Genomic DNA, 16,113 nt, shown 5'->3' with positions numbered 1-16,113 from the left:
ATGTCATTTTCAAGTGTAGATGGAAATCCCCAACGTACTTGATCTGACAGCTATTGCATTACAAAAGAGAATTACTATTTTAAAGCCTTGGGCACTGGCAGGCCTCAGATGTCGGCTATATAAAACCGCACTGGCAGACAGTCATTACCAAGGTTAATCTCTGAGAATTAGGACAAGGCAGTCAGTTTTAATATGTCAGAATCAGCTAGGAGCCCATCTGTATCTACGACAGTCCCTATTTTCTTAAATCCAGTTATATAAAAAGATTTTTAGTGTGAAGTTGTAGGCGCTTTGTCAGTGAAGATGCAGTATAGTAGCAATTGCCCCCTCATATTAAATGTAAGCCTTTAAGGTTTTGATCTGTACTGAAGAACTTGTGGAAATAAGTATCCCTTAACAAATAACCCAGCAGCTCTAACACACAATGGTTATAATTAGTTTCCTCATGCATGGAGTTATTCCTGCTGATATTTTTATTGACTGCAGCAGGAATGAGGAATGGAGTTGGAGCCTTTTGTTGTAGATGTGTGGTTGTGAGCAGCAAGGCTCCAGTGAAAGTCATGGGAGCCCTTATTTTAAATTGCAGTGGGAAGTATTGAATGTAGCTATCTTCTGAGCAGAAATGCAAATAAACAGATATTTGTATCAAAATAACATACAGGAGAAAAAATGCCAAATACTACTTAAACAGTTAAAACAAGCCAAGAGACCAAACATCACCAAATAATTAGCTGGGAAATGAAACTGTCCTGGAAGAAAGAAATATTTGCAAAGGACGGGAGGTTTTTTCAGCAGAAATAAACGGCCTCTTTCACACTGCCCTGAAACCATATTGAAGATTTGCTATGGCCTTTGCTGTAAGAAGGAGCAGCCCTGTTATCACCATACTTCTGTGACTGTGCAGTTAATATCTATCACCTGCATCTATCATGACAGGTTGGTGCAAGTCATGCCATGTGCACGTGGTGGGTGTTCAAAGATGTTCAACAGGCATCCAGATGGCACATCTGGGCAACACATCCAGATGGTTGTAGAAATAGCAGCACATGTTCTTATGCGTCGGCAGGCTCTACAGGGCATGAGACTCAGAGGCCAGAGCTTCCTGCATCTTGCAAAATACCCCCAGGGCTCTCAGTACTGCACTGAGGGATAACATCTGCATGTCCAGAGCTGGCTCTCCCCTGCCCGGTCAGGAAACAGCACAGGTAGCTGTAAGGCTACTAACATGCAACCAGTTTGAACAGTGCCACAAATGCACCATTCACAACAAAAATGCATCTGTAAGATATCAAGCATACCCGAGGGGACAAAACAACTGAGTGACAATAATTACTGAAGTGATAGGACAGCTACATAAATTCTGGTGCAATGAGCGTTCGTGTTCTGACAGTCCGTACTTACTGGCATCATCCATAAATTCAAATTCACCCCCTAATTCAACGCTGGTGAGGTGGTATTGGTCAGGGTCGGTCAGGGCACTCAGCAGAATCAGCAGTACCACCGAGTTGATGATCTGTGGAGAGGAAGAGGGGAAAAGGGTCAGGCTGTGAAAATAATCCATGAAACAGCTCTGCACAGGATGTCTCCCACTGGCTCTGCTGGCTGAGGCACGGGCTGCTTTCCAGCCGCAGAACTGTAATATTTCACTAACATCACAGTTATTTTCTCTGGATTTGTGTGAGTTACTCCTTCTCCCTTGGACTCTCTCCTACAACATCAGACAAGTTACTGCTGCTCTTTCTTTATAAAACATGCTAACATGGCCATTTCAGTTTGTTCTGTCACAAAAATTAACATCAATTAAAAACAGTAGCTTTGAAATTATTACAAATGACTGCTGCAGTGAAACATTATTAGCAGGACAGAGCTGGAATTGGTGACATGCCCTGTTAAAGTGCTTGATGATCAGGGAGTGGATCATTTGCTGGAAGTTTTAGAAGGGGCTGTAAATGATGAGCTGGTTCACATGAGCTGTTAGATCAGAAGGCCTTAGCAGGATGGGAGTAGGTGGCAGCATGAACCCAATGCCTGATGAACATCTTGAGGCACAAGGTATAGCAGGAAATTCATAACAGAATCATAAAATCATAGAATCACAGAATGGCCTGGGTTGAAAAAGACCACAATGACCATCTAGTTTCAACCCTCCTGCAATGTGCAGGGTCACCAACCACCAGACCAGGCTGCCCAGAGAAAATTCACGCCCAGAGAAATTCACACCCAGGAAGAATTGGTGTATGAAACATGATGAGTTAAATGCAAGAATATAGTATTGATCAAAAAATTCAGTAGAAACACATAGTCAGTAACTGGGTATGAGAGGAATGTAAAGGGAGGGAAGAGCTCTGTTTTAAAGCTAATTTGAACAAAACGTTTATATCACTTTGAAATGATGCGGACTAATTGCAAAGAAGATTACTCAGTATGAAATAACACTGCCTGTCTAAAAAATTATTTTACAAAAGTAAAAAGATAACTGATGAACAGGAAAGAAAAGAAGGCTGATAATGGAGTGTGCTGGAAAAGATGGATTTTTATTGCATTGGTTTTCACTTTGAAGTCATCCCAATCTGATCACAGGTTCCTAACAGCAACAAAAAGGTGTAAGAACACAGGCTATAATAGGAAGACATGAACAGGCTAGAGAATTTCTTAGTAAAGATAAATGCTTTTTGATGGGCAAATTCTGTTGAGTTTAGCTGATATCGGAGTTGTTAGCAATGCTCTTTGAAAAATTATTAACAGAGTAGGGTCACAAGGTAGGAAAAAGCAAGCACAGTTTATACCTTCACAAAACAAAAAGGCCATTAAAAAAATTCTGCCCAGAATGTGTGATTCAAGAATAAAATAAACCCCAAAACAGCCAGTGAAGTGGTGTTCTTGATGTCACTTAAAATTTGTATGGTCATAAACAGTATTCTTCATGGGTTTGTCAATTATAAGCTATATTAATTCATCCTATTTACCTTCTTTACAGCCTAATGGTTTTGTGAACAGGCGAAAAGCAGTAGATATCATCTCTTTGAATTTTAGCAGTCCTTCTGACATGATGAGATTCTCATTAGTGAGCTGGGAAAAGCTGGTCTAGCTCAAAAGTGCAGGAGATGAGTGCATAGCCAGCAGGACAACTGTAATAAAAGCATAGCTCTCAAAGATTCACAAAAGATCTACTGAATAAGGTTCTCCAGTATTGTTGAAATACTTGGTATTTCAAGTAACTTGTGCACTCTATCTTTCTTCAGTTTGCAGTCAATGCCAGGCTGTAAGGACTTCAGCCAACTACAGCAGAAGTCAAATAGAGAGCACAGTTCATTGGCAACAAGGATAGAGCTTCACTTTCACATTTGTGACAAACAACTGCCAAAGTACAAGAGGAGAGATAACTGAGTAGGTAGCAGTTCCTTGGAACAAAGTGCTGAGTGCAGCAATGAACAAACTGAACGTGACTCAGCACCATCCCATGAGCAGCATGACAGTGGGCAGCACTGTAGGCATCAGATGTGCAAGTTATTCTCCTACTTGTCCTCTACTGGGACTCTGCAGGAAGGGCCTAGTTCAAAGTCCTTCAGAAACATACTGATAAAAACCCTGAGGGGGCTCCTGCAAGAGAGCAGAGGATGATTAAATGTCTAAAAGTCGTGACTAGCAGGGAGAAGCTGAGAATGCTTAGTCTAGTGAAGAGAGAAAGACAAGTGAAAGGAAGCAATAAACTTCTCCACATCTACTGGGAGATGGGTAAAGTAACAGATTTAAATTACAGCAAGAGGGAATGTAGGTTATGCAACCTGCTGAGCAATCAGACAGTAGAAGAGATCATCTAGAGGGGTTTAGGAATCCTCCATGCTGCATTCTGTCACAGAACAGTTAAGACAGCTTTGTGTTGGGAATGCTGTTGCCATGGTCTTGTCTTGTCTTTCTATTCTTGGTTGGCGTCCAAGGCAGGTCAGATGACCATTAAGATTCAAATTAATCTACAGACCTTCTCAAATGTTAGCATTATATATAACTTTATATTGCAAAGCAGTTATTGCTTTATACTCGTTTGTGGAAAACCAGAGGACAGATGATAGTAATATATAGATGTTACTTAAGGAGAGTACTCAAAATAAGCAAGCAATCAGAAACTATAAATGTATATCGTGTTGCTATTTTAAAGGCATGCCAATCTTTTGTGCAGACACAGACAGGAAGATTTGTGAAATACTGACCTAGGCACTCTGCTTTCTCCATGTGGATATGCCCAGATTCAGATTACGTGTTGGTCAGCATAGTCTTTAAGTCTGCGTAGAGACACAGGATGTGTTTGTCTGAGCTAAAGCCTAGTGCAGTCAGAGGAATCATTCCAATGCATCACTTTTCTGATCTATCAGGTTTTTATATTCTGGTCTTCATAATGATCTTTGAGCACCTTCCAACCATGCTGTCAGCAATGGAAGTGAAATACACCAAGTATTTATTTGCTCAACCTCTTTCTCAAGAAAAGAAAGGTGCGCACAGCTGGGTGTGTTGCATTTGTTGGGGATTTTCTTTTGTTTTGAATGTGAAGCAACCACTGAATTTTGAATAATGCTTTAATGCGTATGTTTAATATGTCTAAAAACTTACTGATGTTGCATCTTCCAAGGACACTTAATCAAAGCAAAGAGCATAAAGTGAATCCCTGTTGACATAGGTGGTTGGTATGAAAGTTGAAATCTGTTCTAGGAAAGCAAAGGAGGTTTTGCTGCTTTCTCAATAAGGCCAAGATTTCCTTCAAAAGGCTTTACATTCTTTCAGCAACAAATAAAGTAACAACTAATGAACAGTATTTAGAAAGTATTTTAATTGTGCAATGTTTCAACAAGCAACTAAACCCTGTAATTCTTTGATGGGACATGTTGCTCTCGTTTTATGGACTCAGAAACACATTCATGAACATGCAGCAAAGTGGGGTTTGGTGGTAAGCACAAAATGCAAGATTTTCCACTGTCAGGTCAGAACTATGACCAACAGGTTATAGCCATAGCTCTACCAATAGTGATGGGAGAGGAACCCCAGGGGCAGTAAGAGGCCTTGTTGGCCCTGACAGCTCCACTGCGACTTCTTCATCACTGGGAAGGAAGACAAATCCTCTGTTTTGTAGAGATTCCAGTATATGTAGCGAAAGGAGAATAACGGAGGTTATTCTGGAGGAGACAGCTAGTCCAAATATTGGAGCAATACATGGATTTTTCTTTCTGGTCTTACAAAACAATTTCAAATCTGAGTGGAAGACAAAATTAAATATCAACAACTGTGTGAGAGACTGCACGCAGGCAAGAGGGAGCAGGACAGCAGGTGCTGAGAGTAGGATCACACTGCCAGCCACTGTTACTGCTCCCATCTGTACAGTGATAAAGAAACAGCAGCTTGTGTATGACATGAGGCAAGTCTGCTAGAGGGAACATGCAGTGTTTTAAGACGCAATGAAGCAACCCCATGTTTGCCACTGCCAGCATCCAGAGTTTGGAAACTACGTAACATGCTAAACTTAGAGACCTCTGCCACCAATGAGTTAGTTGTCTTCCCTTCCACATTGTTTGTTCCCAAGATGAGAAGTGATCCATGGAGATAAAATGCAGAGAAGAGAGAGGAGTATCACTGCATCAACACTGTATCAGCAGGTGATGAAGAAATGATAACTGTTATAATTTCAGACCTCTCACAGAGCTGTGGGTTGCACGATATTTATCTCTGCTTATCTAAAATTAAAACAGTAGCTTCTAAAAGCATACTGTCCATGCAGATCTTTTACCAATACCAAACTCAGGCAAATGGAGAAACATTCAAGCCAGTGAATGACACAGATGACTGTAAACACTAAAAGAGTTGCCAGGAGTTGCAGTGAGTTCATCCAGCTTACGGTTGCTCTGATAAAGGAATTTAGGAGGGAAAATATTAAGCTTATTTTAACACATTGCATTAAAAATACACCAATGTTTTTATTGAACCCCATAGGGTCAGCTCTACAAATATTCCACCAGACTTCTCCAAAGACTTGCCATGCAGTGAAAAGAATTCCTAATATTTATAGGAAAAGGTAAGAAAACTAGCTTTATTTATACTGAGAATTCAATTTATAGCTGAAACCATGCATGTACATATCTTCACACAGTCCATGTGGTGAAAGAGGTACATACGCTTTTAATTCTGTGTCTCTTTCCCCCTCTTCTCTGTGCTTCCACTCTGCAACTGGTGCGGCCTCACCTCAAGCACTGAGTGCCATTCTGGGCACCACAGTATAAGAAGGACATAGAACTATTAGAAAGCAAAACATGATAATGCTCATTGTCTGGAGAGGGAAAAAAAAAAAACAACAAAAAAGAAAACAAAACCCACATCTTTCTTGCATCTTGAATCTAAACCAAAACCAGGTCTGTAAACATTTTAAATAGTTGGATATCTGAAGTCAGTTTTAGCATTAGAGAAAGAATGTATAGAAAATGTCTAGGTAGGCTACCTCGATAATCTTTAATTTTCTCCTTCTGCCTTTGCCTTCCCACAAATTAAGACTTTGTGGATGTCTGACTACTGTAGGGAGCAGTCAAAAGATGCAAGAAGAAAAGAGGATTGGTATGTGAGCAGCTTCATTACGGATCTCATGGAAATGGTTCAATCGTCTTCCCTCCCAGGGCACCAAGGAGCCAGAAGCTACATCTGAGCATTTGCCACACTGTGGTCTGAACTCCTGGGAAATGGCAGAGCAGGACAATTCTGACTAACAGAGCAGATACTTCTCCATCTTCTTTCCGCTATGTGAGTTTTCTGTCTCATGCTAATTGAAGTATATCAACTCTCCAGTTCAAGGGGCAGAGAAAAGCTGCAGTTATATTAGCAATGCACAAAGAAATTAATGGTTCAAGGAAGGAAACTCAGTCATACTTGTCTGGCTTTTCACCAAATGTAACAGCCTGAAGGGAAACAGAAACATGGCCAAGTAAAGTTGGGTTGAAAGGAAATCCTTCACCCCTTTGAGTGAAATTTGTTAACAGACGTTATTATTGAAGATATTAGGAGGAATACAGAGAAATTGAGAGGCTTTTTCAGGAAATGTATGCTCTCAGATATATTCCAAGGCATCTTAAAAACAAAATATAAACTTCAGATTATTGCCTGAACCTAAAATAGTAGGAGAACGAAATAAAATGTCTTCCTTGCACAAGTCATTCTTATTTCCCTATGTGGTTTCTTAAAGTACATTTCTGACTGCTATCTGAAATGCTGCACTGACACTGGGAGAACATCAGTCAGACTAGAAATAGCAATGAAGTCTCCCTTTAATCGGGAAAAGTTAGGGTAGAGTCTGCAATTCCTGTTGCTTAGTTTCTTATTTTTTCATATTATTCATAAAAAGTCGAAGAATGATCCCAGCAAGCTCAAACGAGTCTAGTACAGAGTGCATATTAAAGACATTATACAATAGAAATCTGCATAAAAGTATTTTAATCAGACTTTATATACAATCTCAACTTCTATTATTATAATGACAATAAGCATTGCATTTCAAATTCTGTGTTGATTAAATTGATATAGGAAGTCCAGCATAATTTATCAGCACTCTTCTATAAAAGTGACTCAACTACTGCTGCCTGCCAGACCTCAAACCCAAACCACAAGAGGCCTGTCACTAATGAAATATGGTAATGACTAAATTTACAAAAGGAAAAATAGATGGATAGACAGTACATGATGCACACTAGAGATTTCTGTCTCCCTAAAGATAGAGTTTAATTTGTTATATACTTAATCTTAGTCCTTTTGTGGTTTAAAGGAATAAGGTATTTATATGTAAATTTATTGGTGGATTCTTTATTACTTTCACATTGTATTTAAAGAAAGTCGAAACTCTATCTGTTCAAGGTTCTGGAAATGACCACTGAAACCTTCTACCTAACACTGGGAAAGTACAATCATACAGAAACATACACATCATACACAAGTCACATAAACTCTAAGGCATCAGTTTGGGTTCATAAGGAAGAAGAGGGCACACACCAAAGAATGGTACATCATAGATAATTACTACAACATAATGACATTTATTCAATCTGCCTGGGCACTCCTGTTTGATGGCTGGAAAATGCACCTCCACAAGGCGAAAATCTCCTACAAACTTCTGTTTCTGCCAAAAACATTTGTCCTGTCTGTATTAAGTAGATTAACGTATCTCCTGATGGAACAAGACCTTGCTCAGCACAAGTCAGGAATGAAGTGAAAAACAGCCACAGCACTTTGAAAGCCAGAGGACTAAGATCACAGGAGAAGGAGCTGACTGCAGACATATGAAAGAGAGAAGACCCAGAGGAGGTCCAGAACAGTGCAGTAGGCTCAAGTCCAAATTGCTTCCTCAGTGATGCCTTGCTGGCAGGTTCAGTGCCTTAGATGGACCAGGAGCACCTTCAGCAATGTCCATTGCTCTTTGCTTCCTACTCTGCTCTTCAGAGATTTGGGGCTTTGAACCTCAAGTTCAGCTGCAGAGCACCACAATAACTTGCATGTGCATTTTCAGGCCCTGGCCACTTTGATCTTCCATAGTTTTGCAGTCAAATCATGACAGTCAAATCACAAGAACATGAGACAAGAAAAAGGTAATAGAGGAAATTAATTCCTGGCTATTTTGCAACATCCGTTCCACATCCAGGAATATATAAGACTAATTGCATTTTCACTGATGTCAGTCTAATCAACGGTCAGTTTACAAAGTGCAATGTGTACTCACTAGGAAATATTAACTTTCAACGGAACTTCTAAACACATTTTGCTTGATTAATGTAATACTTCCTGTCCTTTCTGTAACTACTTTCATGATTTTTGTATTACATGCTTAAAAAACAAAAATAGAGTACTGTACTCTTAGCACATCTTTCCCTTAATGAGCATTTATGTAAATTTAATTCCTCTTAAAACCATCTGTTTTCTTACAGGAGGAAGACAGCTGTTCACAAAACTTTTCATTTTCTGAAATTCTTAATTGGAAAAAACAGCTGTGTCATTATCCTGGACAACTGATGCAGATTATCAGCTCTGGTTGCAATAATTCATTCCCTCTGGGAAAAATCCTACTGTGGTATTTGGAGATATAAGAAAACCTGCACACGCAAGGTGATTAGAGCTTAAAGAAGTGCTCAGAAATCCCTCTGCTGTGTTAAAGGCTAATAAACTGCTCAGTAAATGCATGGCCTGTCCAAGAGATGCTTACAGAGAATTTTAGCCCTCCAGTGCCTTAAAAAGTGTTTAAAAACAGAAACATTAATAAACACACTGATGTGTGACAAAGTCAAGGGAAGACTGACAAAATGCTGTTTCTGCTCCTTGTGCAACACAGCAAACACACAAAATTATTGGTTATTTTCACTCAGAACAGAAACATGGGTAATGCAGTATATCAGGTACCATGAATCCATCCTTTTTTCAGGTAAACTTTCTGGCCTGTTCATGGATTAATTTGGTCACCCACAGGTGAGCAATTAGGGTCTTTGCAAGTTGTTCTATTGTTTGTACAACATACATTTCTCACAGTTTGGACTTTCTTTTGTAATTTAACTGAAGAGGTCCTGAATGAATTGGGATAAGGTCCTGCCTAGTAGAAAGCAGCCTGGAATTGTATATTGTATATTTATTTAAGGAGTTCTCCAGAGCACGTTCTTAAATCAGTTAGCAATTACATTATTCTAAACTGTCTCTTTATATAAGATACAACTGAAATATAAACAGTCCTCCAGAACAGACATGTCTTATTTGAACTGATGATCAGTGCTGGGCTTTATTCATATCTTAAATGCAGACATATGTTTTCAGTTTCCTAAGAAAATACTGTGCAAGTCATGAGTAGGTATTTAGGTACCAGATTGCTAATATGCTTCATACTCAACTTGAATAAGATAATGAAATTGATGTGATTCACTCTAAGAGTAAATACACTGATTTCAGTGTCAGTTGGATATTCAACATGTTTCTTTATTCATAAAGAATTCCATTTTTCCTCTCTACTGTCCTCAAGAACAGGCATGCACACAAAGTAGGAAGTTTTCATAAATTATTTGGGGAATATTACTATTTGTTTTCCCTAAGATTTCAGTGTTTATTTTATGAAAGGTAGTAAAGGCAAGAAAAAAAGATATCAACGTTTTTTTAGATAAGGAACTTGAAACATAAATATTCAGTCACTGAAATCATTTCCACTACAAGAATTGGGCATCTTGAGCCATTTGATGCCCCCTTCACCTGTCAGTGAAGAACTCTCACCTGCTGATGATACTGCATCTCCTGATAAGGGATGAGAATTACTCATGTCAATGGCATCACCCTGGGGCAACAGCAGCTCTGCCCTGTGAATGTACTGCCAGGCTCTGGGCTACAGAATTGCAATCACCTGGTAAACCAGCGAGCTCCATTCTGCAAGACTGTGCCACCAGTACTGTTAGAGGAGGTGGTAAAGGCAGCAGTGCCTGCAGGGTAACCTGACACAATATCCCAGCAATATCACACTGCCACTACACGAGAAGCGGCATTGGCTTGTATGAAGGAACAAGAGCATCAGTGTTATCATTAGTACACAGATAAAGTCGGAGATCTCGTGTTGTTAACAGATTTAATTCCATATAAAAATAAACAAGTCTGAATTTCTAAGTAAAACTTAAGACATAAAACCTGTATTCATGCAAATTCCACAACCTGGCCCTAGGATAACAAAGTTCCCTACTACCTTGAATATCAGGCTTTCTAATGGTGCAATTTTTCTCCTTTCCCACTTTCAATTCTTTTTTTTTTTTTCTTTTTCAAATTCTTGGAAATTTGAAAACAATAACTTATTAGTATTACATTTCATCTTCCTTGAAAGGGCATTTTCATCCTGTTCAAGTGACATGTACTTACAGCTCCTTGCTGATGTGAGCAGTTCTAGACTGTTTAAAGATTGCAAGTGTGGGGACAGACTAGCTTAGAGGACCTTGGTGTAGATATATTTTGTTTACATTCACAGTCAATGCTGATCTCTGCTCCCTGCCAAATGAGCCTAGATTTCAGTAATCTTCTAAATGGTATTTAAGCACATCACCATACACGCAGTTTTGCACAGGCCTTGGAAAGGAAAAGGGAATAAATGCAACCTAGTCACAAAATATATACCTTGATTTTTAATTTTTTTTTTTTTTTTTACATCAGCTCAAGTGCACTCTAATAATCTCAGCAGAATGTTCAATCTGTAAACCCATTGCACAATGAGGGTATCGCAGTACTTTTCTTTTGATTTGCAGAATAAAAAGGCTACTATCGGTACATTATTTCATCCATTAGGATATGCAATCCCTTTATTAGAAAACTAGAAACCATTAAACTGTGTGCTCAAAGAAAAAAATCCAGCACTGAGACATCACGACTAGCAATCCATCCTGAGCCTTCCACAAATAGCAGCTCAAACGTCGAAGCCACCCTGGCTAAAAACCTAGGCTTGCTCTATTTATATTCTCCCCACATGTCCTTCAGAGGGTGCTTCAGCAATCTGAATAACTCGCAGTTATTAAAGGTTCTTGCTCTTCCATTAGATGTTATTTTTAGGCTCCCTCGCAGGGCCCCGGAGGCGGCGCGGAGCAGCGGTTCAGCTCCTGCAGTGCTGGACAGCTCCCGAGGCAGCCCCAGGGCTCCGGGCCGCCCCGACCTGCTGCGCAGCACCAAAGGCAGCGCCCCTTCTTTCAAAGTTGTTTCTTTTCCTTTTCTTTTTATCCTTCTTCGATGTTTTTTCCTAAATGTTTCATCTTTCCCCTCCACAACTCAACTGAAGATAATTGCTGTTGTCCCAGATGGTGCCAGCGAAGACACCGGGTGTGCGCAAAGCACCATTGCTGTGCATCAAGCTAGCGGAAAATCCTTCCGCGACACTATCAGAACATCTGACACTGTTTCTTCTTTTTTATATATTTTTTTCACATGTAAAGAAAGGAGTCTATACACTCAGGAAGACAACATGCTCTGTGTATAAATGCTGTTGCCAAAGGGGATGGTGTTCTGACTCACCAATACGCAATGGATCACTTGGAGCTAACCAAAATGACAGCTCTCCCTTGGACACCAGTGCCAGGGGAGTTCAGAACTAAAGCTGCCTCATTTCAGAGGCTTTGAACAGCGTGCTGATACAAACATCTGGATCAGAACTCAGCTACTGGAGGCGACATTCTCATTTTCCTTCTTTCCCCTCAGTATGACACTTTTACAGCCCTTGTGCCCAAAAATCTTCTGCATAATTACTTCTATCCTTATGTTTGATAGGTTACTAAGAAGCATAAAGTTTGTGTCAGTGGAATGAAAAATAAAGATAACAGTCATCTGAACTGAACTGGTTCCCCAGATTTTGAAATAGGTATTGCTCCCAGACAGCTTTTATGAATATCTTATTTAAATTCAGTATTGCAGCACACCTGAAGTTCTTCTCCCCAGCACAGCACAGCATTTCCTGAAGTGCAGGGCATCCTGCAGCCCTACAAGACATAGATCTTCTCTGGCTATTACTTGGCTGCTCCATCCTTTACGTTATATGTTTTACATTGAAGTAACTCAGTGCTCTGTGATAGTACATATATGGCATGGTGCATGGTGTGTAGTGTAGTATCATGTAATGCTGTATTGTATTAGTCTAGACATGATACCAAGAAGACTATGGCTATACCAAGAAGCTACTGAAACACAATAATCATAGAAACCTTGGCATTCAGAGATCCACTATGTTCTAATATAAACCAAAGTTAAATATTTCTTTCCTAACTATTGACACGAGATCATTAATAGTGTTTGTGACTGCAGGATGCATGTGTTAAAAATGCACGCAGTACTCCTTCCCTCATCTGTGATGGAAAGTGCTCTCACCAGACAGCCCTGATGATTCCATCTGCACTCAGCTCTCCTTGCCATCCTCTATTTGTAGGATCCCAATTAAAACCAAAGAGCCAAGACATCATCCCAGAGACATGGACTGTTTTCTTCCACATTTACTCAGACATGAAATTTTACCACCTGAAATTATCCTAACTCAAGATCTTCTCTGTGTGTGAAAACACTGTGTTAAAAATCCACCAAAACTTACAAGCTGCTGTTTTTTTCTTGTACTATTGATGCTTGCACTATTGAATCATTGTATTCATAGTCAGAGACCTAAAAAGAATTACACTCCATAGGTAGCAAGGTGTGAAAAAGCCACAAGAAATTTTTTTCTTCTCTAGGAGGATTCCTTTCCTGAATTCATTTCTCAGACAGCACATTTCCACAAGCAGTTTCTCAGAGGCAAACAGCATAGAGAATACATATTGGTGTGGCGACAAAAATCAAAGGATTTTAATTTCTGACTTTATGCTCATAGCTCATTTGTGGTTTGGAGTAAAGCAACCAAAATGAATGCAGAGAAAAAATTACCACCAGGCTGGCATTGATTTTTATGTGTATGGTATCAAACTGCAGCTGATTTTCTGGAATAAAACAGTATTTTCTTGTATGGCTTTGTAAACCGGACTTTGACACCAGGGCAGCATTTACCTGGGGAATTACCCCTTATTCACCTCCTAACGTGGTAAACTAGCAAAAAGGTTTAGTGCTTCTTCTCAACATACATCACAAATTCTGTTCATAGCAGTCTACCTCAAATATAAAAACATTTGTGAAAGAGGAGAAGGGGCAGAAAGCAATGTGCACACTGGGATGTTATCAGTTAGTGTCAATTTGAAGTCATTCAGATGCATGCTCTGAAAAAATTATGAAAGAAAAAGAAGCAAATCAGGAAGAGGTATAAATCAGGAAAGCACTGATAGTTACAGAAGAGTATTTTAAAACAGATTTTGCAGAAAAATGGCATGTGAAAGTGGGGCGCTGGCTTTTAAACATTAGTTCACAGTACTGAATGAAGTCTAAAGACCTCTCAGGCATTTCTTTGTATCTAAGACCAATGGACTCACTTAATTCCCTCTTCCTCAAATATTTTTAGGCCCACTGAAAAGCAAAAAAGCAGTGTCCCTGTCTTCATGGAACTGACGTGAGTAGGTTTCATTCAGCTGAAGGCAGAAAGTAATAATAAGCATCCTGCAAGAAACACTCAGAGGCTTTCAGGACACTGTCAAACTTATTGAAACAGTTGTAGCTGGGCAAAAAGGGCATCTTTTCAATGCTGCAATTACTACAGATACCACAGTCTGTGGATATTTCATTTAGCTATTTATCAGGAGCAAGAAATAGCTCAGCTGATGTACCATTTTCTAAAACAGTGAAATATGCATTTTATAGGACATAGGGTATTTTATATGATTTCTGGGACATAAACGTCAACCCAGCCTTTCAATGAAGCTGACTGAATTTATTTAATGAGCTGTCCTACCATGGAGAACAGCCCTGTGCTTCTCACTTCCTTCTGAAGGGAATTTCAGCAGTTAGCAAACAAGCCTGGGTCTCAGCCGCTTCCGTCTGCAGCCACTTGAAAAATGACACTTGGCAAACAGCTCTGGGTGGCCTTGGCATCTGATGGAGATGGATGTGTTGTACCAAGAAACAGGGAAGGAGAAAGAGGCTGAAGCGCATCTAAGTAACCTAGAGCGATGAACGGCTCTTTATTGCCATGACGCGCCTGCAAAACGCCGCAACTACAGCAGGGCTGGCTCTGGGAAAGCGGCTTTCCTGTCAATGCTACCCAAGGGATTGAGAAAAGATTTTCAGTGGTGGGAGAGGAGCTGTGGGCTCAGCACGCCTTCTCCTGAGCCTGGCAGGATAGCTGTGTCCAGCCATTTCTTGGATGGATGGTGGTGACCCATCCATTAAAAGCTGTGCCCCAAGGGTCAATTCCTCACTCTCTTCCTATAGCTTTCCTGGCACCTGATGCCCGCAGCATTCAGCCCCAGGCAGACCAAGCGCCAACGACCAGCACTTCTCTGACACCGACTTCCTCAGGAAGCAGCGACCAGAGGGGACAGAACCAGATTCTCAGAGCACACTTCGGGCAGGCTCCACAGCCGGCCCCAGAGCGCCCGGCTGAGCCGGGGGCGGGAGCGGGAGAAGCCCCCACAGCGGAGGCCCCACCTCTCACACCTTCTCCCCCAACTCGGGGTGTAGATATGAACTCAGCTCCTTGTCTGAGACCCCGGCGAACCTGCCGTGCTCTCTATCGACAGCCTTGCTCCCCCCCCCGGACCCTAAATACACACGGATTTTATTTCCCAGAGCAGAGGCTCACCACCAGCCTGCGCGCGCGTTAAAGGGTGCGGCGAAGAAGCACCAAAGCTCACCCGACGCCACGGTGCCGGTAACGGGGAGAGGGCTTTCCCCCCACACACATGCAGTGGTGGAAGCGCAACCGTGCCGGCCCACGAGGCGGACGCGGGCACGGCGGGGCCACTTACCAGGTACCAGACGCCGAGGATGATTGTGCCGGTGCGGACATGGCAGCAGAGGCAGCAGCTGTTGGAATAGAAACGCGCCCAGGGCGAGTTCAGCATCTCCGCGGCTCTCGGGGCTCCGCGCTCCTCGCCTCTCGCCGCGCTGCTCCGCGGGGCGGTGCTGGGTCTGGCCGGGACCGCCCCTCCCGGCGGGCGGGACCCGCGGCAGCGGCTGCGGGAGGGGGCTGGGGCGGTGCCTGAGAGGTCATCGCAGCCCCTGGAGGCTCCTCGGAGGAACCGGCGTCGTTCCCTCCGTGAAATGCTGCAGAATGTTCTGCCGGGAGCTCTGCACGCCTATCCCGACCCTAAACGTTATTTTCTGACATCTGTTTTGGCTGCCTACCAAATCGCGCAGTGTATTGTCAAAATACAACCCTGGAAAGTACTCTGATTCTGCCCTATATGGTTGCTTCGGGGCTCTTCTTCATTACAGACGGATATCTGCACCCAACAGTGACTCCCAGATAAAAGCTAACTTGGCACAGAGGAACATTCCTGACTGCGCCTCATCCCTACTCATAACACCACTGTAGTAAACTGGACTAAAATTCCTTTAAGTAAGAACTTTACATAACCTTCGTTTTTAGAGGGTGGAGACTGAGAAGGAGGAAAGGGGGAAGAGACAGAAACAGGTGTGAAATGGTCTGGTCATGTGCAGCACGATATGAGTAGCACACTGGTCTGGCCGAGC

The 16,113-nt window shown here is 41.5% G+C and overlaps 1 protein-coding gene across 1 annotated transcript in view; it reads right to left on the bottom strand.

The window, feature by feature from the left end:
- Positions 1–15,646, bottom strand: part of LAPTM4B (lysosomal protein transmembrane 4 beta) — a 58,653-nt gene extending 43,007 nt beyond the window's left edge. Inside the window, 3 exon segments of the mRNA XM_052703309.1 lie at positions 1,402–1,513; positions 15,387–15,538; positions 15,541–15,646. Of these exon segments, the coding sequence (XP_052559269.1) occupies positions 1,402–1,513; positions 15,387–15,538; positions 15,541–15,631 (355 nt within the window). The 5' untranslated portion in view covers positions 15,632–15,646.
- Positions 15,647–16,113: the final 467 nt, after the last annotated feature.

This window comes from Tympanuchus pallidicinctus, unplaced genomic scaffold, assembly GCF_026119805.1.
Source record: "Tympanuchus pallidicinctus isolate F22 unplaced genomic scaffold, pur_lepc_1.0 scaffold5, whole genome shotgun sequence".
Lineage (NCBI taxonomy): Eukaryota > Metazoa > Chordata > Aves > Galliformes > Phasianidae > Tympanuchus > Tympanuchus pallidicinctus.
The sequence above is the reverse complement of the archived record's forward strand: the minus strand, read 5'-3'. Positions and strand labels throughout refer to the sequence as shown.